General features: G+C 41.3%; 1 protein-coding gene across 1 annotated transcript in view; it reads left to right on the forward strand.

Annotated features, from left to right (window-relative positions):
* RNF213 (ring finger protein 213) overlaps nt 1-23,672 on the forward strand; it is a 454,388-nt gene that overhangs the window by 133,755 nt on the left and 296,961 nt on the right. The window contains exons 11-12 of the mRNA XM_089682127.1: nt 4,198-4,250; nt 18,271-18,424. Coding sequence (XP_089538253.1) covers nt 4,198-4,250; nt 18,271-18,424 — 207 coding nt within the window. The remainder of the gene's footprint in view (nt 1-4,197; nt 4,251-18,270; nt 18,425-23,672) is intronic.

Consider the following 23,672-nt stretch of genomic DNA (forward strand, 5'->3'; position numbering starts at 1 on the left):
AACCTATCACGGTACCACGCTTGAATCTACTGAGCTCCTGAGAGCAACCCATTCTTTCACAAATGTTTGTAGAAGCAGTCTGCATGCCTACGTGCTTGCTTTTATACACCTGTGGCCATAGAGGTGATTGGAACACCTGAATCCAATAATTTGGAGGGGTGTCCCAATACTTTTGGCAATATAGTGTGTGTGTGTGTGTGTGTGTATAATAAATAAATATATATATATATATATATATATATATATATATATATATATATATAATTTTTGGTAAAATGAATGATGGAGTGGTATGAACACAAGCAAAATGACATGCTACTGGGGACTGCAACTCTACATTTTTTTTTTTTTTATATAGACATACTTTAGGTTGAATGAGTAAATAATATCTGTTTTTTTGTTACAGGATGGATAACTGTTTAAGGATGTTGTGTCAGAAATGTATAGATGCCAGTACTGAGGTCAGGACTCTGTGCAGGCCAGTCAAGTTCCTCCACCCCTAACTTGCTCATCCATGTCTTCAGGTACCATGCTTTGTGCACTGGTGTGCAGTCATGTTGGAGCAGGAAGGGGCCATCCCCAAATTGTTTCCACAAAGTTGGGAGCTTGGAATTGTCCAAAATGTCTTGGTATGATGATGCCTTAATAGTTTCCTTCACTGGATCTAAGGGCCAAGCCCAACCCCTGAAAAACAACCCCATACCATGATCCCCCCTTTACACTTGGCAAAATGCAGTCAGGCAAGCACCATTCTCCTGGTCAAACTGGATTGCCAGACAGAGAAGCGTGATTTGTCACTCCAGAGGACACATATCTACTGCTCTAGAGCAGGGTTCTCCAAACTTTCTAAACAAAGGGCCAGTTTACCATCCTTCAGACTTTAGGGGGGAAGGACCATGGCCATTGGGAGTAGAAAAGGTCCTGACCTCAGTTGGAAAAAACAATGCCCCATTTTTGGTGTCATTGGAAGGGATTGTGCCTCATCATTGTTGTCACTGGACCCCGTTGTTAGTGTCACTGGGAGAAATTGGGCCACATTGTTGTCAATGGGAGGAATTGTGCCCCTTCATTGGTGTCAGTGGGGGAAATTATGCCCCATTGTTGGTATCAGTGGATGAAATAGTGCCCCAGGGGCTGGATAAAAGCAAGCATAGGGCTGCATCTGGCCCTCGGGGTGCAGTTTGCAGACCATTGCTCTAGAGTTTGGTGGTAGCGTGCTTTACACCACTGCATCCGACGCTTTGCATTGCTTTTATAAACCTGTGGCCATAGAGGGGATGTAAGGCTTGAATGCAGCTGCTTGGCCATGTAAACCCATTCCATAAAGCTCTCTATGCACTGTTGTGCTAATCTGAAGACCACACAAAGTTTGGAGGTCTTTAGCCATTCTGCAGGCAGTTGGCGACTTCTACACGCTGTGCGCTTCAGAATGTCCTGACCCCACTCTGTCATTTTATGTGGCCTACCACTTCGTGGTTGAGTTGCTGTTGTTTCCAGTTGCTTCCACTTTGTTATAATACCATTAACAGTTGACCGTGCAATATTTAGTAGCAAGGAAATTTCACGGATGACTTATTAACCAGGTGGCAATCGCTGTACTACGCTTAAATTCACTGAACTCTTGAGAGAAACCCATTTCTTCACAAATGTAGAAGCAGTCTGCATGCCTAGGTGGTTGATTTTATACACTTGGGGGTGATTGGAATACCTGAATCCAATGATTTGGAGGGGTGTCCCAATACTTTTGACAATATAGTGTTATACAGTCATGGCCGAAATTGTTGGCACCCTTGATATTTCTCCAGGAAATCATGTATTTCTCACGAAACGTATTGCATTAACACATGTTTTGCTATACACATGTTTATTCCCTTTGTGTGTATTGGGACAAAACAAAAAAAGGGAGGAAAGAAAGCAAATTCGACATAATGTCACACAAACCTCCAAAAATGGGCTGGACAAAAGTATTGGCACCCTTTCACAACTGCGGATAAATAAGAATGTTACAAGCATGTGATGCTCCTGTAAACTCACCTGGGGCAAGTAACAGGTGTGGGCAATATAGAAATCACACCTGAAAGCAGATAAAAAGGAGAGACGTTCACTTAACCTTTGCATTGTGTGTCTGTCTGTGCCACACTAAGCATGGACAACAGAAAGAGGAGACGAGAACTGTCTGAGGACCTGAGAACCAAAATTGTGGCAAAATATCAACAATCTCAAGGTTACAAGTCCATCTCCAGAGAACTAGATTTGCCTTTGTCCACAGTGCGCAACATTATCAAGAAGTTTGCAACCCATGGCACTGTAGCTAATCTCCCTGGTCGTGGACGGATGAGGAAAATTGATGAAAGATTGCAACGCAGAATAGTCCGGATGGTGGATAAGCAGCCCCAAACATGTTCCAAAGACATTCAAGCTGTCCTGCAGGCTCAGGGAGCATCAGTGTCAGCGCGAACTATCCGTCGACATTTAAATGAAATGAAACGCTATGGCAGGAGACCCAGGAGGACCCCACTGCTGACACAGAGACATAAAAAAGCAAGACTACAGTTTGCCAAAATGTACTTGAGTAAGCCAAAAGCCTTCTGGGAAAACGTCTTGTGGACAGATGAGACCAAGATAGAGCTTTTCGGTAAAGCACATCATTCTACTGTTTACCGAAAACGGAATGAGGCCTACAAAGAACAAAACACAGTACCTACGGTAAAATATGGTGGAGGTTCAATGATGTTTTGGGGTTGTTTTGCTGCCTCTGGCACTGGGTGCCTTGACTGTGTGCAAGGCATCATGAAATCTGAGGATTACCAAAGGATTTTGGGTCGCACTGTAGGGCCCAGTGTCAGAAAGCTGGGTTTGCGTCCAAGATCCTGGGTCTTCCAGCAGGACAATGACCCCAAACATACGTCAAAAAGCACTCAGAAATGGATGGCAAAGAAGCGCTGGAGAGTTCTGAAGTGGCCAGCAATGAGCCCAGATCTAAATCCCATTGAACACCTGTGGAGAGATCTTAAAATTGCTGTTGGGAAAAGGTGTCCTTCCAATAAGAGAGACCTGGAGCTGTTTGCAAAGGAAGAGTGGTCCAAAATTCCGGGTGAGAGGTGTCAGAAGCTTATTGATGGTTATAGGAAGCGACTGATTTCAGTTATGTTTTCCAAAGGGTGTGCAACCAAATATTAAGTTAAGGGTGCCAATACTTTTGTCCAGCCCATTTTTGGGGTTTTGTGTGACATTATGTCATATTTGCTTTTCTGCCTCTGTTTTATATTTGTTCCAATACATACAAAGGGAATAAACATGTGTATAGCAAAACATGTGTTAATGCAATACCTTTTTTGTGTGAAATACTTGATTTTCAGGAAAAATATCAAGGGTGCCAACAATTTCGGCCATGACTGTATGTATGTGCAGACTTGGATAGAATAGCAGTGTGCTCGTGATTTCCTCAGCCTGTACCCTCCCTCTCCTCAGCATTTACTCACTGAAGGATGCAGGCTGTGAAGAAGAAGCTGTTCAATATCACTCCACCCAGGGACTAAGGCTGTGGAACAGAATTTTAATTTTATTATCGCAAATGCAGCTCCGGCTTGTGCGTGCCGATTTAGAAAAAAAGTCCCTCCATGCTGCAGCCTCGTGGGCCCCTCTTAGTGAACTGATTGGGAATATGTAGTAGAACACCTGGGAGTTGCGGGGAACCAGGGAAGAGTAAATAAACTGCCTGAAGCTTTTTATGCACAATACCTTATAAAACCTGATTTAAAGTGATGGGGCCCGAGTTCCCTACATGAACCCTGGTGGTACCCCTTTATAGGCGACCCTGACTCTTACAATTGTCCTCTCGGTAACCTCAACCATAACATTAATCCTCACGTATGTAAACGTAAACCCTTTGTTTGCATACGGACTTCTCGGGTTTTGGGGTCCTCTGAACCAAAAAATCAACAGCTCTATGCTGAAAGATACCAGCCCTGGGATCATGGCTCTGGATTTTAGGGTTCCATCTTATTCCTGCATAATGGGAAATCTCCTCTGGCATAGTGATAAGTTTAAAGAAAACATGGGGTGTTTCTTTGTATATTGCATCATTAATGTTTGGCTGCACATGGATACAATGCTTGCTTTCTTTAAACGTCTGCTGATTTACAAAATTTAATGTCTAAACCTTTTACTTTCCATTTGACCTTTTTGTAATTACAGAAAATTGAACCTATATTAAAGAAACTGATACAACTCATGGAGAAACAGGGCAAGTAAGTATAAGTTTCAAGTTAATAATGTGAACATCATTCTCAATAGTGTCTGGATACAAATGGTCAGCCCTTCTGTCTGCCAAAGTGGTTGAGGTCTTTGGGTTTTATATGGACATCTGGCATTGGAAGAAATGTGAATCTGAAGACATACAGCCTGGAAGTAGTGATTAACTATATGATATGGTGATTAAAACCAACCCATCAATTTAATTTTACTAATTTTTCTCCCCTGAAAAAAGTAAATTGGTGTATATATCTACATTTGAAACTGTGTACTGGAGGCAGTGTTTTGTTTCTGTTGAATGTATAATTTGCTTTTAAAATTAGAAGGCATGTTTATCATTTTAACATGTTCTAATTGTTACATATTTGCTGTGTTCTTAGGAACCCCAGTATCTGGTAAAAAAAATAAAAGCAGCTACAAAACTGTAGCTGCAGACTTGAAAAAAAACAGCCATGCACCTGTCCTAGGATCCAGCAGTGTCCTCAGTGTAGCTGGGTTTACTGTCTGCCTCGCTCCCCGGCATCTTAAGTGTGGGCACCTGGCTGCTATGACAACTTGCGGCTTCACAGCCAGGTGCCCACTGCGCATGCGCGAGCGGCGCTGCGTGTTGTGAATGGGTAAATGGTCCTGCAGTCCTCTGGGACCTGTCACGTGTCCCAGAAGACTGCATGAGGGGGAGGCGAACTTCCGTTCCTGATTGCCTAGGTGATCGCGCCACTAGTACTACCCATTTCTCTAAGTGGTCATGTTTTACCCCTTGGGTGTGCCTAACTGCCATTTTGTGCTTAAATGTTCCAACTCCACTGGCAAACATGTCTGACAGATGTTTGAGAGCACTCAGGCTGATTCACTTTGTGATGCCCACAGATTCTCTTGCAAGTTACCTGTTCTGCACCCAACTTAAAGCCCCCTTGGAAACTTTGGGCATGCCGGTAGCTGGCCTCGTTATCTTACAGTTTGTTTCAGCCCATGGAGGGGTTTTCGTCTTAGATTTTTTTGACCAATCATATCTGAGAGAGCTCCCTCTTCTTTGCTTTGTGGTTTGCCTTGCCTGCGGCATATTCTCCTTACTCTATGACTGATAACTTGTTTTCTACTAGGAAAATAGAGATCATAGTGATTCTCCACTCTTGGTGGACTTGTTGGTCTCGTGCCTAAGCAAGGCAACTGTAATTCCTGCCTAGGATGCTCCTTCTGTTAAGGCCCAAATGGAGAACAAGCTTTGGTCTTGACACAGTTCTCTTTGCAGTTGCATGCAGGGCCTGGTGCCTTGCTTCAAGAAGTTATTTTCCTTCTTCTGCAGAAGGTATCTTCTGAAGGGGGTCTTGTGTAAATGTTACAAGTTCCCCATCCGCTCTCACTCTAGACAGGGGGACCCCTATCTGCCATTGGACTCAGGTTTTGTACCTCCTATGTGCTTTGGTTTCCTATGTTGACCTCGAACAAGTCCTTCTTGATGCTGTGGGGAAAGACTTTGACCATAGACACAAGTCTGTCTGGCTGGGATTGTGTCCAGGGAATCTTGTTGGTACAGGGTCTGTGGTCAATGGTGAGATCCAGGATGAAATTGGATCATTGAAGTTATGAACAAATTACATGTGCCTGCCACACTGGAATACTTTTTCTGGAGAGACACCCTATTAGATTTCAATCAAACAATGCCACAACGGTGATATATGTGGCATAAGCATCAAGACAGCACAATAATACCAGCAGTGGCTCAGAAATAGACTTACAATCTTTGCCCGCCTGAAGATAACAGCCTTGTCAGTGGTCCACATTCAAGATATCTAGAAATGGCAGGTGGATTTTCTAAATTGTCAACATCTGCATGCGGGGCAACAGTCTATTTTGTCCTGAAGGCGTTCCAGCAGATTTATCTTTAGTGGAAAATGTCAGATGTGGACCAGATGCCCCCCCCCCCCCCTTTTTTGTCATCTGCAAGATAATTAGGTTAATCTCCATGTTCAGAAATCCCATGACAGAGGCAGCAAATTTCCTTGTTTCTCTTTAGTCACAGGTCTTTCAGTTCTTTAAGTACTTGCTCCCTTTCTTGAATCTTCTTTGCAGAAAAATTGAGCTGAAACACATCCTGGTCATTTTGATAACCCCGAATTGGTTACAGAGGCCTTGTTACTTAGTTCTCTTTTGTCTGCTTACAGATGGATTCTAACAGCTTCCTCTTCAACTGGAAACCCTGTCTCCAAGACTGATTTTTCTTCCTTCTTCATGGTCACTGGCATTGATTGTATAACTATTGAAGCCTTGGTTATTCACAACATGCCTTGGTATTGCTTTTACTAAGCAAGGTTTACCATAATACTTGTAAGGCTTAATTCAAGCAAAGTGAGAGTTGGGGGATATGTCCCTGTGCTTATTCAGTCAGCCAGGTTCTTTGTTTTCTCCAGTCTGGTGTTGATCAGAGATGAGCGCTGAGCACCATTTAAGGACAAATCTGAGCAATAGCTATTCTTTTTCACTGGCCTTTAGCAAAACATTCCCTGATTTTTATTCAAGAAGTTGTTCACATATTGCTCCCTGTGCAATGCCCCCTTGCTCTATGGGTTCAGAATCTGGTTCTGTTAGTCGTTCAGAAAACTTCTTTTGAGCCTATTCAGGATATTCCCTGACTGACTTTGGCCATCTTCACACTGGCATTTAAAGCAGGAGTTTGGGGCATGTTTTTACCTCTCCTGAAACTCCTAGTAAAGAAGTTTGCAATTGATAATATGGACAACACAGTACTGTTCATATTATCAAAACATTAAGCGTTGCTGCTCTTCAAAAATGATGCTTCATGCGGAGTTTGGAAGGAGTTGAAGCATCTCAACTCCTGTTCAAGTCTATGTTAACACACCTGTACAGTGGGGCAAAAAAGTATTTAGTCAGCCACCAATTGTGCAAGTTTTCCCACTTAAAAAGATGAGAGAGGCCTGTAATTGGCATCATAGGTAGACCTCAGCTATGAGAGACAAAATGAGAAAATAAATCCAGACAATCACATTGGCTGATTTGGAAAGAATTTATTTGCAAATTATGGTGGAAAATAAGTATTTGGTCACCTACAAACAAGCAAGATTTCTGGCTCTCACAGACCTGTACCTTCTTCTTTAAGAGGCTTCTCTGTCCTGCACTCATTACCTGTATCAATGGCACCTGTTTGAACTTGTTATCAGTATAAAAGACACCTGTCCACAACCTCAAACAGTCACACTCCAAACTCCACTATGGTGAAGACGAAAGAGCTGTCGAAGGACACCAGAAACAAAATTGTAGACCTGCACCAGGCTGGGAAGACTAAATCTGCAATAGGCAAGCAGCTTGGTGTGAACAAATCAACTGTGGGAGCAATAATTAGAAAATGGAAGACATACAAGACCACTGATAATCTCCGTCGATCTGGGGCACCACTCAAGATCTCACCCCGTGGGGTCAAAATGATCACAAGAACGGTGAGCAAAAATCCCAGGACCATACGGGGGGACCTAGTGAATGACCTGCAGAGAGCTGGGACCAACATAACAAAGGCTATCATCAGTAACACACTACGCCGCCAGGGACTCAGATCCTGCAGTGCCAGACGTGTCCCCTTGCTTAAGCCAGTACATGTCCGGGCCTGTCTGAAGTTTGGATTTGGATGATCCAGAAGAGGATTGGAAGAATGTCATATGGTCAGATGAAACCAAAATAGAACTGTTTGGTAGAAACACAACTCGTCGTGTTTGGAGGAGAGAGAATGCTGAGTTGCATCCAAAGAACACCATACCTACTATGAAGCATGGGGGTGGCAACATCATGCTTTGGGGCTGTTTCTCCGCAAATGGACCAGGATGACTGATCCATGTACAGGGCAGAATGAATGGGGCCATGTATCGTGAGATTGTGAGTGCAAACCTCCTTCCATCAGCAAGGGCATTGAAGATGAAACGTGGCTGGGTCTTCCAACATGACAATGATCCCAAACATACCGCCTGGGCAACGAAGGAGTGGCTTCATAACAAGCATTTCAAGGTCCTGGAGTGGCCTAGCCAGTCTCCAGATCTCAACCCCATTAAAAAACTTTGGAGGGAGTTGAAAGTCCGTGTTGCCCAGTGACAGGCCCAAAACATCACTGCTCTAGAGGAGATCTGCATGGAGGAATGGGCCAACATACCAGCAACAGTGTGTGCCAACCTTGTGAAGACTTACAGGAAACGTTTGACCTCTGTCATTGCCAACAAAGGATATATAACAAAGTATTGAGATGAACTTTTGATATTGACCAAATACTTATTTTCCACCATAATTTGCAAATACATTCTCTCCAAATCAGCCAATGTGATTGTCTGGATTTTTTTTCTCATTTTGTCTCTCATAGTTGAGGTCTACCTATGATGCCAATTACAAGCCTCTCTCATCTTTATAAGTGGGAGAACTTGCACAATTGGTGGCTGACTAAATACTTTTTTGCCCCACTGTATGTGTTAATGGCACATTTTCAGCATGTTAGGCATTGTTCACAGCAGCCATGAAAAAACCTAGGCATGTGGGGTTTGTTTTTAACTCTGGTCAAAGTCGCATAGGGCATATGGGCAGAGTTTTTAACTCACCTTTAAGGTACTTTAAACGCAATCAGTGTCAGTATTTTGAGCACGTTTGAACAAAGTAGTACTCCGACATCAGTCTTCCCTGTCGCCCAATGTTGTGTCTTCCTATTATTTGAATAAAAACATAGTATTTTTCTCCTTTTCACCAGCTTCAGTCAGTCCGAAGGCGATTGTCCTTCACTCACTTAAAGATGTCTACCTTTAATGCTACAGCTCCCTTAACCACTTCAAATCCGGACACTTACCCCCTTCCTGTCCAGGCCAATTTTCAGCTTTCAGCGCTATCACACTTTGACAATTGCACAGTCATGCAACACTGTACCCATATGAATTTTTTAGCATTTGTTTGAGACAGATAAAGCTTTATTTTGGAGGTATTTATTCACCACTGGGATTTTTATTTATTTTTTTGCTATATAATTGAAAAAGTCAAAACATTTTGAAAAAAAAAGTGTTTTTCTTATAAAAGTTTGCAAATAAATAATCTTTCTTCATAAATCTTGGCCAAAATTTATTCAGTTATCTTTTTAGTAAAAAAAAATAACCCAAATTAGTTTATAACCAAAAATTATAATTTTTTTAAATTTGTATTTTATTATTTTCACCATAGTGACACTGTACTACTTGTGGGGGGTTATGAAGATTTTTTTTTTGTCTTTTTTACACTGATTGCTTTTACACCCATAAAGGCTGTAAAAGCAATCATTTCTCCTTCTCTCTGGCTGCATTCTTGCAGCAATTGAGAAATACTGTGTGAGCTGTGATTGGTCACAGCTTGTCACATGGTACAAGGCTGTTGTGAATAGCCTTGTACCATGTGACCTCTGTGATCATTCACAGATTTCACACGTAGTAAGCAATGATGTCAGTGATCACATGATCGGGACCTCGCACAGAGGTCCCGTACAACAATCAGTGTTACACTGGGAGCGTGCACAAGCAGGGGGCGGGGAGGCCGTTTATAAACGGCCACCTGCCCCTGCACTGCCACCGTCCGGCCATTTATAAACAACGGCCAGACGGGAAGTGGTTAAGGAAGATGGATTATCTGTTGTCCTAGACAGTCCTGGTAAGGGTAGTTCATATTCACTACCATCTGTCCTTTTGTCCAGCAGACCATGGGGTTGATTTACTAAAACTGGAGTGCAAAATCTGAGAAACAGCTTACAGGTAGTTTTGTCAAAGCTTAATTGAACAAGCTGAAGTTAGAAGCCGATTGGTTGAAATGCACAGCTGCACCAGATTTTGCACTCTTCAGTTTTAGTAAAGCAACCCTCATATCTCAGGCTCTTCTTTTTCACATTTTACAAGTAGGCAAAACAATGTTTGACGTTGCTTTTTGTGATAAGAGGTTTCCAAGGGCACCCGAGTGATCACTTGTACTCCATTTTCTCAGGTAGCAAGTTTTTATCCCCCTTGATTGTTAGGGGAGTCTTTCTCCCCTCTTTTTGGGGTTGAAGTGCCACGTCCTCCGATTAACTACTTGGGAAAAGGAATTTTATGGTTTGCCAAAAAAATTTTTTCGCATCCATATTTAAAGAGAAAATTCAGTTCTGCTGGGAAAGGCCGTAAGGCAATTACATGTTCAGAAAGGGGGAAATATGGAAAGTTCTGTACACAAAATACTGTTGCCATTGTTTCAGAGAAGGATATTTTAAACTTTTTTTTTTTTTTGGCCAGGCATGGAATAGCATCACTGCCTGTGGAAAAAATGTAAAGGGAAATTTTAATAAATTACAAAACGGCATTTCTAGCTGTGTTGCTAATGTTGCCATTTATTAATGTACCTGTCTCCTCCCATTGTTAGATGTATTGCACTTACAGTAACTTCAAGTGAAATATTTTGAGGCCACACAGGACCTCTTCCATGCAGAGCTACATAACATGCCTGACAAAGAGGTCCCTCAAGACCTGTAAACATTGCACTTGTTGTAGAGGGATAGCTTTAATAAACATTTGGACTCTTGATTATGGATCCATGGTGTGCTGGCAACATATGGTCTTGTCAATGCTGATTCCAGTTGACCTTTTGGCAGTTACTCCATGTTATGCTAAGGAACACATGCAATCAGAATATATTGCGTTTAGGTTTTTTTAAAGTATCTTATCGTAGACTGAACTCCTGTTGCAGAGAGTGTCTAAGTTGACTACAAGCTGTTAGCAGATTTCTAGGACAGGCAAAGTTCTGTACAGTACACAAAATACTGTAGCTTGCAGTATCCTCTTCAAGGGTGGCGTATTACATGTAGGAAAGTCTTGAAGTTTTTTTTCTTTTTTTAAATGCTCTGTTTTTAAAGGAAACCAAAACACCGAGAGATTGAGCTTGACATTGGTGTTCTCGTGGAACCTCTGAAAATACTAGTTGACTGTTTCCTTCTGCCTTCATTATTATCAGCGCAAAGTCATTGAGCTGAAATAATAGAATTTCCTGATTCAAACCCTCACTAGTATCCAAATGTCATGGACTGTGAGGCAACAATCCCAGTGTAAGCTCTACTTGGATCCATAGTCAGTGATTACACAGAGCTGACTGTTTGGCTCCATGTGATAGACAGAGCAATCCACCAGCATCTGAATGTCAGGTGACAGGAAAGACCACAATCTTCTGTATATCTGGAAATATTTCTTATATCTTAATCATACAATACAGGATACTGGCGTGATATTCATAGACCTTGGGTTAAAGGCTTCTACGTTCAGGTTATTGGACACTGGCAAACCTTTTGGATATGTACCCCTATACCTCTCTCCTACTTTGTGAGACCTCAGTTTTTTCTAGGGTCCTGTAGGAAAAGGACCTCTTCTCCCATATGGAGAAGTTTCTATGTTTACTAGTTTATATTTAGGTGTTACATCACACCTTATGTTGTGTTGTAACCACCAACTTCCTCCTAGAGCCCTTCTAAAGTACTCAGGCACTTCCTTCCACTCTTTTGCCACAAGGACTTCACTGCAGGGCAGTTAACACCTGGGTTGCTGTGTCCTCCTCTGGACATGCTTACTCTTTTTCTACAACCTACTTCATGAGTACCCCACAGGAAAATGCCCTCCATGATCTCAATGATGGAAACCAGGAAAGAATCACGGCAAAAGCTCATGCAAAAATTCGCTCTGCTGATGGCCTGCAAAGCACTCTAACCTCTCAAGCTCACAATGCTTCCTTTGCACTGGAGCTGGCCCCAGTTTCCATGCAGTGGAGTCTTTTGGTTCATTTGCTTTATACAACCATTTCTGGTGTCAGATCCACTTCAAATGCATCATTCTGACATCCCTGGCTCAATTTCCAATCCAAGAGGACAGTTGTTATGGGGAAATGTGTTGGGTGGAGTTGAGGCAGTGACGTCAGCACATATGAGCAAGCTGGAAGGTCCTGTGGCTTCTTCATGTTTGTGAACACCACTTGAGTTTGTAAGTGCAATTCTTTTATAATAAACAATTTAAGATGGTACATGTTACACTATGAGCATAACTTATTCCTTCGTGGATGAGTGCCCATAGCGAAACTGAGTGGAGCACATAGTCCTGTGAGGGGACACTGCTGCTGTTTTTTTATTAATGGAGGACCTGAAGCACTGGTGATATGAACACCTGGCTTTGACAGCCTTCTCAAAGCGCAGTTGATCTGTATTTGATTAGAGATCAATTCAGTCTGGTAAGAAGCTTATCTGTTTGGGTGATATATGCACAAGCACTGAAGCATACAAGCACTTTGCACTTTCTCAAGAGCACCTGGGTGGACTTTATTTGATATATTTAGATTATTATTTTCAAGGATTAAATGAGCAATGTGCACTTTCATTAGATGTCTGATAATCGCTTAGTGGGAACCATTCATGATTATGTGCAATAACAACCCACACCAAATAATACCATATAAAAATGCAACTGCTATCTCTTATCTTAAAGAGCTTAATAAACATTTACAACCATCAGTGCTTGCTACCTCTTATCAATATTTGCACATATCATGTAATATAAATGTGTTCATTCAAAAAACTTCTTGATCTGGTTTATTATTTGGCTTCTGAGGACATTACGTATTGATGATGAAACGCGTCAAGCGGAACTTCTGGTGCTTGAATTCTGGTCTAGCTTGGAATGCATGGCGATGTCAGAATGATTGGAAGAGAGATTGTCCCATGTTTACTTTTTCTATGGGCAAAATTTGATATGCAAGACAATTTTTATAATAAACAAACACGTTTCACATTATATTCCAGGATTGTAAGCTCGAAAGAGCAGGGCCCTTAAACCCCTCGTGTTTTGTTTTGGTACTGTATTGTCTCATGTACTGTCCCCCACTATATTGTACAGCGCTGAGCAAACCTTTTAGCGCTATATAAATACTGTATAATAATAATAATAATTATGAGAGGATTCCTCTTCTCTTTTTTGGATGACCTGCCATTTGAGCCATTGAAGTGTTGTCCAGCCAGCTGGTGAGGAGGTGACAGCAGTACAAGGTGCCCAATAGATCTAACCAGGTTTTTTGTTGACCACAAAGCGCAATGTGACTTTTCTTGTTATGTAACAAGAGGGTAATTGCAGAGTGTTTACAATCACACGTAGTGGAATAGTAACGAGTATTATCAGTGGATATAAGCACTTTCTTCACATTCTATGGACTTTCTTTATATATTTAAAGTTGGATTCTGAGGAGCACAAATTCTTTGGACTGCAGTTGTAGATCAATAAGTTTTTTGAATGAGCACATTTATGTTACATGATATGTGTACATATTGATAAAGTAGCAAGTGCTATCGATTGTATATGTTTATCATGTTTATCATGATTGTTTATTGTACAATATAGATTATTGTTGGGTAATATTAAGTTTCATATGCACTTTAATTTGCTCACTTTGAACACTTTTTTGTGGATTTTCATATTAACCAGATGGTTGTATGAATTTTAAAGAGACAGCGTGCTTGTTTATTTCACTTCCCTGTTATAAAACCAGTCTCTGCATCTGGTTTTAGCTTTATTGCAGGCACACAACACCGATCTGACCAAGGCTGATTTCTCTGCAACTATGTCAGAATTGCCTTAATTTAGCCATCATTGCCAAAAGGCCAAAAGCATCAGGCTTCTTCTCCATCTCCACTTTCTCCAGCTAAGTCAGAAGTGGGAGTACCTTAGAGGAGGTAGACATGGGAAATTAAGAAGACACAGATGTGGTGTAGGAAGATGCCACAGAAGATTCATCACCCCCAGCCTCTTATACAACCAAAAATGTTTTATGCAACGTGCTTGTGAGTGTAGATATGCTTACTTCTGCCGTGCATAAAAGCCTCAGTAAACTCAGTTGATTCTTCAGTCTTGCCAGGCCCCTGTGGGTAATAAAGGACCCGCAAACACGTTTCACCTCTCAACTTATGCTTCTGTACAGCCAAGCAAGGGACTCCCTAGCTTGGTGAATTGGCACTCCAACATTCAAAGTCCTTTTTCCACCTTCATGGAGAGTGATGATAACAGATGCCAGCCTAACAGGCTGGGGTGGTGTTTTTCATTTTCTCACAAATCAGAGAACCTGGTAACCCAGAGAAGCAAACCTCCCTATCAACATCTTAGAGCTCAAAGCAATAAAATTGGCTCTGCACCACTGGGCCCCCCTTTTGAGGAACACTCAAGCAGGGAGCAATCAGTCAGTGCTATGACACTGGTCTATATTAGTCATCAGGGGAAAACCAGAAGTCAGGCAGCTTTGAAGGAAGCAAGTCTGATTATCTCCTGGATGGAATAACACTGCCCGGCAATCTCTTGTTCCCATGCCATGGAGTACAGAATTGAAAAACAAATTTCCTCAGCCTAGATGGGCCATCCTGGTTTCCAGGTTCAACAGCAATTTTCCCCCAATTTGTGGCCAGTACCAAGGATCCTCTAGCACTAGTATATGATTCTCTGGTAATCCCATGGGCTCTGTTCAGGTAAAAATGTGCTTTCCCTCCAGTATGGATTTTTCCTTGACTGCGTTGCAAGGTAGAGGAAGAGAAGATTCTTAGAGCGATTCTCTTATCAGTCACTGGTGTGAGCAACATGGCTATTGAAGCGAAGGTCTTGAAGGACAGGAGTGTATCTGACTGTCTTTCTTACATTACTCAAGGCCAGAAAATTCACTTCAAGAACTACTTCTAGCTTAAAGCTACTTCAAGCCAAAGACACTTCAAGCCACTGCTACCCTATTTAGAGATCCTTTTTTGCCTGGTGTGAGCACAGGCATTTCAACCCCAGAGTCTATTTGTTACCTCGTATTTTAGATTCTCTGCAGTCAAGGCTTGACCAAAACATGGCTCAAAGTACTCTTAAGGAAAAGGTTTCAGCCTTGTCCATTGTATTCCAAAAGCCCTGGGCTTCTCTATCTCTTGTAAAAACCTTTGTTCAAGATATCTCATGGATAAGCCGCCCCCCCCATCACAGCATCTTGTGCTTATTTGGGATCTCAGTCTTGTCCTCTGTATCCTGTTGTCATCCGGGTCACCAGAACTAGTGTATCGCTTGGAAGATTTCCCCTCTTACTCTTCTAGGGGCAACCCAAAATTTGGGCTTTACTTGCACTTTTGATTATAATAGTAAATTTAACAGATAGAGAAGATGAAGTTCCTTAACGGGAGGCACAAACAGTATTAAAAACATGACAGATATTCTAATAGCACACCACTCTATTGAAAACTAAAAAAATACATTTGGTTACTCTTTAATGAAGTTTGGATGTAGCCAGACTGTAAAAGCAAACTTTTTTTTTTTTTCCTCTGTCAACAGGGTCTCGTAAGGGACTTCTGAGTCCACTATTGCCAGGGGGATAAGACAACTTATTTTCCTAGCCTTTACTCTAAATGATATAGTACCAGTACGCTTACCTACTCACTCAACTAGATATATGGGGGTTTCTTGGACATTCCTCCATCAGGTGTTTGTTGTTCAACTTCATAAGGCTGTCTTCACACATTCTTCATGTTTTACCAGGTTAATGTTCAGGCCTCTGCAGCTTTTGTCCACAAGGTTCTTTCAGTAGCACTCTAAGTTGGGTCTTTGACCATTTTTTTTTTGGGGGGGGGGGCTATTATCTACTGGCAGGGTTTTGTTTGCCTTGCTGTTGCCTAAACTTCTGATTCATTGCTTAGGGACACCCCAGTATCTGAGTATCCAGACTGTGACCTGCCTGTATGATTAAGATACAATTCATATTTAATTACCTGTACATTCTATATTTTGAAGCACAGTACATGGCACAGGCTACCTTCCCCTCTGTCCCTGTGCTGCTCTGCATTTCCTGCTAAAAAACTGCGGTCTTGTGGCATGGGATAGGGTTATAGTGGTATGTCTAAGGGGATGTGTTCAAAAGCTTTGCCAGTGTTCATTCACCTAAAGAAGATTATAATCCATGGTCTCTGAATATCCAGTCTGTGTCGTGTACTGTACTCCAAGATACAGAATTTACAGGTAAGTTGAGTTTTTTTTCCCCTTCCAGGTAATCAAACACAGTGGGGGAGAGCAAAAAAGTGCTTGCGTACTAGACTTTCAAGTGAGTGTGTTGCTTTGTTTTCCGTAGGCAAAACACAGGTTTACTTAAAAACATCTCAGGCGCAATAGGCAATTTTGCACACTATCATTTTGTATTCTTTATCAGACCTAGTAGGTGGATACTCTAGATTCATATTCATATTTTATTATGTCTCTTTGCTCACTGTTGTTTACAAAGCTTAACATGCTACTAAACCCACAACGGTAAAATCAAGTCTGTATATGCAGTAAAGCATGCTTTTTAACCTCACTGTGGAGCCTAAAGGGTTAATCCTCTGCATTGTGTAAAATGGTGGTTTGATCCTTTCTTCTCTGCCCCTCCTCTTGTTGAAATGACCACCTGAATCCATAGTCATATGCACATGCTCAGTTTGGTGTGTATTGCTAGAGGGGTTTTTTTTTTTTTTTTTTGGGAGAGTGCATGTGATCAGCACAGGACCAATCAGCGCTGTCCAAACAGAGGGTCGGGACTTTCATATCCTCCTAGTGTAGAAAGAAAACTCCTCCTACAAGCTTTAACCAGTGCTGAAGTCACTGCTGATGAGAAAAGGTATTTAGTAGTTTACTAAAACAATTGCGTTTCCGTTTTGTGTGTACTGTGGGAGACCAGATATAGTGAATGCAGGGTCCTGGGTTTAGTATCACTTTAAGAACTTAAGCTGAAATTTCCATGCATTATAGAACTATGAAATGTCAATTTCTATGAACTAAAAAAACTAAAATAAAACTGACTTACAACAATTATAGCTTATCTTTTAAGCTGAATGCTAGGCAAACAGGTAAACAAACATACGGAAGAAATGCATGAAGAATAGCTGTTTTACTTGCCAAATAATTTGCATTTCTGTCCATGTAGTCCTGAGATTTACACAGCCTTGCCACACAGCCTCTTCTATCTGGCAGCACAGAAGACCTATTTTTTCTCTAATGCAGTTAAAGTGGAGTTCCAGCTGAAAAAAAAAAAGGCAGCAGCTACAAAAACTGTAGCTACTGACTTTTAAAATACAGACACTTACCTGTCCCTCAGTCCAGCAGTGTCCTCACCACTGCTGGTGTCACTGGCCGTCTTCTCTCCCTGGCACCGGCATCTTTAGTGTAGGTACCTGGCTGTGACAGCTTGCGTCTTCACAGCTGGCTGCCCACTGCGCTTGCGGAGAAGCGCTGCACTTTGTGAATGGCCTCGTGGTCTTCAGGACCTGTCACGTGTCCCATAAGACTACGGGCAGGGAGCGAGGGGGGACGAATTCCACTTCCGATCGCCTAGGTGATCGCACAGAATTGGGAGCGGGTACCTGTCAAATTTGGGTACCTGCTCCCCAAAGGTGCCAGTCCTTAATGGGGAGCGGGGGACAAAGCATTAAAGTGGAACTTCCCCTTTTAGGTGGAACTCCGCTTTAACTAATACAAATAGGTTGGTCCCTCATGCAACCTGTGATTGGGCAATAAGGTAGAAGCAGCAGAGCGATGAGCTCATCTCTCTGTCACTCTTCTCTCTCATCCTATCAGCAGGTTAATTTTTAGCACATGAGCACTGCAGCATACTTGATTGGTTTGGTGTGCTGCTTCTCCCTTCTCAGTCTTATTTTTGCTGTACAGAGGGTTGATGGAGGCTGATACGAATTTAAACTCAGGTACTCACACTGCTTGTATTTTAAAAATACATTTAATAAGAATTAATGAATACAGAGCTACATGAATTTGTGGCTTTTATATCTGCATGTTCAGTGCTATTGAGAGGGATCACTGATGGTATATTGACCTTTTCTGGCTCCAGTTGCTGTATCCAAGCAACTTATATTCCTATAGTAGTTTTTGCTATAACATCTAATATCCTTTTAAACTGCTATGTAGAATATATTATCCTCTATCTCCCCTAACTCTTTCAACCATTCCTTGTCATTATCTGCAGACCTCCCAATGCTGATGCATTTCAAATGTGTTGCAAAGCTAGCCTAGACCTGCACAATGTGATCTGTTTTACCTCATCACTGAAGAATCAATATCAGCTCCCAGCTCTTTCAGCCAAAATCATCTTAACGCTGTTACGCATGTCAGGCTTACCGGTGAGTACAGACTGTAATACATAGTAAATTCTAAGGATATTACCTAAGAAATCCATTAACACCCAACTTAACTTTCAGTTTAAATCTGCTAAATATATTCCAGGTGCATCATAAGAAAAAGTGTGCAGTCTATGCATTTTCTTTAGATAGCAGCCACAACCTGGGTTGAAAAGCCAGTCTCCTTCCAACATGCTGTAGAGAAGGACTCTTGCTCTTTGTGTGAAAGCAGTGGTGTCTCTGCAGCATTTTGACATGCTGCTTGCTAAGTCACACCTGTAGCTTTGCAATCAGCAAATCTCATGCTTCCTGCTGATATTACGAGCTCTGGCTAAGTGCTAGACCTTTGCTTCTACACAGAGAACAAGGGGGGGTTCTACAGAATGTTGCTATGTGGCAGGCTTTTTCACTGAGGCTGTTGATGCTTTTAGGGCTACTTTCACACTGAGTTTTTGAAGCGTTTTTGCATCTGAAAAGCTCAAGAAAAATGCTTCCCTATGTATGTGAATGCATATCTATGTATGTTTTCACACTGAGGTGTTCCGCTTGCGGTGCAGTGTAAAAATTCCAGCTTGCAGCATCTGAGGCATGTTTAAGGAGTTAAAAAAAAAAACGCCCCAAAAATACCTATTCCCACTGAAATCAATGGAAAACGCCTGAAAAGCGACTCAAAACGGTTGAAAAGCTCCTCAAAAACGCCTCTGAGAATCTGAGAAGTGTTTTTGGTGCAGTTTTTAAGTCACGTGTCCTTTAAAAACGCTCAGCGCAGCAAAAGCACGGTAAAAAGCCTATGTGCTTTTGCGGTGGATCAGTGTGAAAGTAGGATCTGCTGCAAAAACACGTAGGCGGTTTTGCTGCGCTTTCTGTGCTTTTTTAAAGACCTTGTGACTGCACCAAAAATGCTTCTCAGAGGTGTTTCTGAGGCGCTTTTCAGGCTTTTTGCTTTATTTTTGCAGCAGGTCAATGTGAAGGTAGCCCGAGGCTTCCTTCACACTGATCCGCCACAAAAACACAGCAAAAACGCATAGACGTTTTTACCGTGCTTCTGCTGCACTTTCTGAGCATTTTTAAAGGACACGTGACCTAAAAAATGCACCAAAAACACTTCTCAGTATTTCAGAGGGAAGAGGCATTTTTGAGGTGTTTTTTTTTAACTCGCCAAAAATGCCCCAAAGATGCTGCAAGCAGTGTTGCCCTGAAATGAAAATTCTGGTACCGAAAACAAAAATTCAAAATGAATATATATTTTTTTAAACTGCGGTACTTAAAAATCTCCATGGGTGATGCTTTAAAAATTTCTGCAGGTTAGCAGTGCAAAGTTAGAGGAAATCAAGTGCGAGAATTATTGCTCTTGCTCCGATGTTTGTGGCGATACCTCACGTGTGTGGTTTGAACACCATTTACATTTGTTGGCATGGCCTACGTATGCTTTCACCACTATGTGTGAGCGCGGGGGGCCGGGGGCACTTTAAACTTTTTTTTTATTATTTATTTAATGTTTTTATTTTTATTTTTTGTTTTTTTGCACTGTCCCTTTAAAAAAATTTTAATCACTTTATCACAAGGAATGCATGCATCCCTTGTGATAGAAATAATTAGTGAAAGGTCCTGTTTATGGAGAGATATGGGGTCAATAAGACCCTATAGCTCTCCTCTGCAATGTAAAGCATTGGATCAAAAATAATCAAGGTGAAAGTAATCAAAATCAATTTAAACTGCACATTTATGTGGGCCTTAAGCTACTTTCACACTGATCCACCACAAAAACACATAGGCATTTTTTCTGCGCTTTGAGCGTTCTTAAAGGACACGTCACTTAAAAACTGCACCAAAAATGCTTCTCAGAGGCTCTTTTCAGGCTTTTTTTCTTGAGCTTTTCAAGTGCTTTTTTTTTCCTTTGTTAAATTTTGCAATACAAAAGGGTACAACCGCCCAATATAATTAACATACACAGATATCGTAAATCACTTTTATAGTTTCTTACATATCACCCACTCCCCTCCCACCCCACACTCCCCTCCCAAATTACCTCGGTCCATCTCTGAATTTACTTAAATAACTTAAATTAACTCCTCTAGTATGTATCTATCCTTATCTGTATCCTTTTCCCTTTCTCACCTATTTTCACTATTCATGTTCTTTGTCATGTTTATTTTTTTTTTTTTTCCTCTTAATTCCCGATCCATTCCAAATATCGCTTAGATGTTTTAAATTCTATCCAACAGCCCCACACCTTCTCAAGTTCTTCCTTTTTTATCTTCTACCACATGACACAGCTCCTCCATCCTGAAAATATTTTCCACTCTATTTAACCAATCCTTAATTCTGGGTGGCTCCGACAGAACTTAGGGATCAGGCTCTTGGTGGTGTTAATTAGATGATATAATATCCTATTTTTACTATTAGTAGCTACAGACTCCAAATAAAATAAACACATCCCCGGGTCTATTTGTATAATATTCCCACTGATTTCCTGAATGCCATGAATTGTTTCCTTCCAAAACTCTTGTATTTTCAGGCAATTCCATCAAATGTGTGCCATTGTACCTTTTTTACCACAACCTCTACAACATAAAGGTGAAGCATCAACTTGCTGCTTATGCGCCATACTTTGTGTAATATACCATCTCATCACACATTTATAATTAATTTCTACTGTGTCCATATCTATTACCTGATATGTAAAATTAAATATTTTGTTCCATTGTTGTACCTCTAATTTTGTTCCTACCTCCCTTCCCCATTTTCCCGAAAACCCGGGAAGATCTACTCCCTCCTTATCTAGAAGGATCTTTATATTCTAGAAGTAATATGTTTCGGAGCTATGTTAACATTCATCAATTTTTCAAATGGATACATAGCCTCCACAATCCTCAATGGATGGAGCAGCGATGAAACAAAATGTCTTAACCACTTCCCGTCTGGCCCATGTATATAAACGGCCAGACGGGAGCAGTGCAGGGGCGGGTGGCCGTTTATAAATGTCCTCCCCGCTTCCCTGCTTGTGTGCGCTCCCTAGGAGCGCGCAGCACTGCGATCTGATGCCTGCTGTGTCCGGAGGACACAGCGGAACACCGATCGTTGTTAGGGACCTCTGTATGAGGTCCCGATCATGTGATCACTGATTGGCCAATCCGTGATCACATGAATAGTAGTAAGCAAGATGTCACTTCTGACATCATTACTTACTACGTGTGAAATCTGTGAATGATCACAGAGGTCACATGGTACAATGCTATTCACAACAGCCTTGTATCATGTGACAAGCTGTGACCAATCACAGCTCACACAGTATTTCTCAATGGCTGCAAGAATGCAGCCAGAGAGAAGGAGAAATCATTGCTTTTACAGCCTTTGTGTGTAAAAGCAGTCTGTGTAAAAAAAAAAAAAAATCTTCATCACCCCCCACAAGTAGTACAGTGTCATTATGGTGACACTGTACTGCTAGGGTGACAGTATGTTTAAAAAAAACCCCCATAAATCATAATATAAAAAAAAAAAATTAAATTAAAAAACAAATTTAGAAAAATTATAATTTTTGGTTATAAACTAATTTGGGTTATTTTTTTTTACTAAAAAGATAACTGAATAAATTTTGGCCAAGATCTATGAGAAAAGATTATTTATTTGCAAAATGTTATAAGAAAAACACTTTTTTTTCAAAATTGTTGGACTTTTTCATTTATAGAGCAAAAAAATTTAAATCCCAGTGGTGGATAAATACCACCAAAATAAAGTTTTATCTGTCTCAAAAAAATGCTGAAAAAATCATATGGGTACAGTGCTGCATGACCGTGCAATTGTCATTCATAATGTGATAGCGCTGAAAGCTGAAAATTGACCTGGACAGGAAGGGGGTGAAAGTATCCAGACTTGAAGTGGTTCATTGCCCATACCTCCACTCATCTAATGTGACAAATAAATAACTTTTCTCCCTTAACTCTTGGTACTTGTATAACTTCCCCTTGATCAAATATCCTTCAAATGTGCATTTTTATATTTAATCCATTTACCAAAAATGATATCTTTTTCTAGGGGGAAATACTCCGTGCCCTTTAAAGGGATCAATACTGAATTATATTCCCATCCTTTTTGCTTATACATTCTATCCCAAACTCTTAGTACTATTGTTGTGAGGAAATTCATACCTTCATCTAACAAACAAAATTTATGTGGTATCCATACTATCTTCCCTAATGGTGCCTTACTTAGTGTTCTTTCCATATTTATCCACCCTTTTGCTTGTGAATTAAATGTCCAATCAACTATTTGTGATAATAAAACCGCTAGATAATATTTTCTAAAATTAGGCAGCCCCATTCCCCCATTCTTTTTTACCCTACACAGAACCTCATGTCTGATTTTTGGTTTCTTATTTGCCCATATAAACCTGAGTATCAACTTCATTATTACCTTGAAAAAAGACCCTGGCAAATTTATTGGGAGCATGTGGAACTTACATAGAATTTTTTGAACTATCACTACTTTTACCAAGTTTATACGACCTAACCAGGAAACGCCCCCCTTTGAAAGTCTCCTCAATTCCTGTCCCAAGTTAGCCTGAAGTTTCTTGTGTCTGTATTCTTACCTCCTTGCTGCAGTGCTGTTCCTGGTCCCTTTCCCATGTGTGTTTGTCTGTGCTCACCTATGGGCGTCGTCTGCTGTTATCTGGGTTTTATTTCCTTCCCTTCCATCACTTCCTGGCTTGCCTCCTTGTTAGCATGTCTTATATAGGCAGGCAATCTCCTGTATCCTGCATTGGCTACTTGTGTACTGACCCTGGCTTTGTTCTCTGACTGTGCTTGTTTTCCGCCTTTCCTGAGCTCGGCTTTCCATTTGTCTCCTCCCATTGTATTCTGCTCCTGTGAGCGGTCTCCTCATCCTCAGCTGGGCATACCCGGGGGCTGTAACCTGGTCCCAGCTTGCTGCAAGTCCATCCCCACCATCAGGGGCTCTGGTGAAGAAGCAGGCTGGGGCTTAGACTCCGCGCCCTGAGGAACCCCAAGTTGACGATCTACAAAGGCTCACTACCACAGTTGCTGACAACTCCTCTTTTAATTCATTTATTAAGGGGACATAATTTGCCTGAAATTAACTTTATATTGCAGGTGCTAGTTTTATTCCCAATTAACTTATCTCTTTATCCTTCCACGTGAATGGAAACTCCTTTTGAAGGCTCAACATCTCTTGTTTTGGGATGTTAATATTTAGGATCTCTGATTTTGCTGGATTTATTTTCAAATTTGACAGC

This window comes from Staurois parvus, unplaced genomic scaffold, assembly GCF_062004578.1.
Source record: "Staurois parvus isolate SC_StPar_1 unplaced genomic scaffold, SC_StPar_1.0 ptg000286l, whole genome shotgun sequence".
Taxonomy (NCBI): domain Eukaryota; kingdom Metazoa; phylum Chordata; class Amphibia; order Anura; family Ranidae; genus Staurois; species Staurois parvus.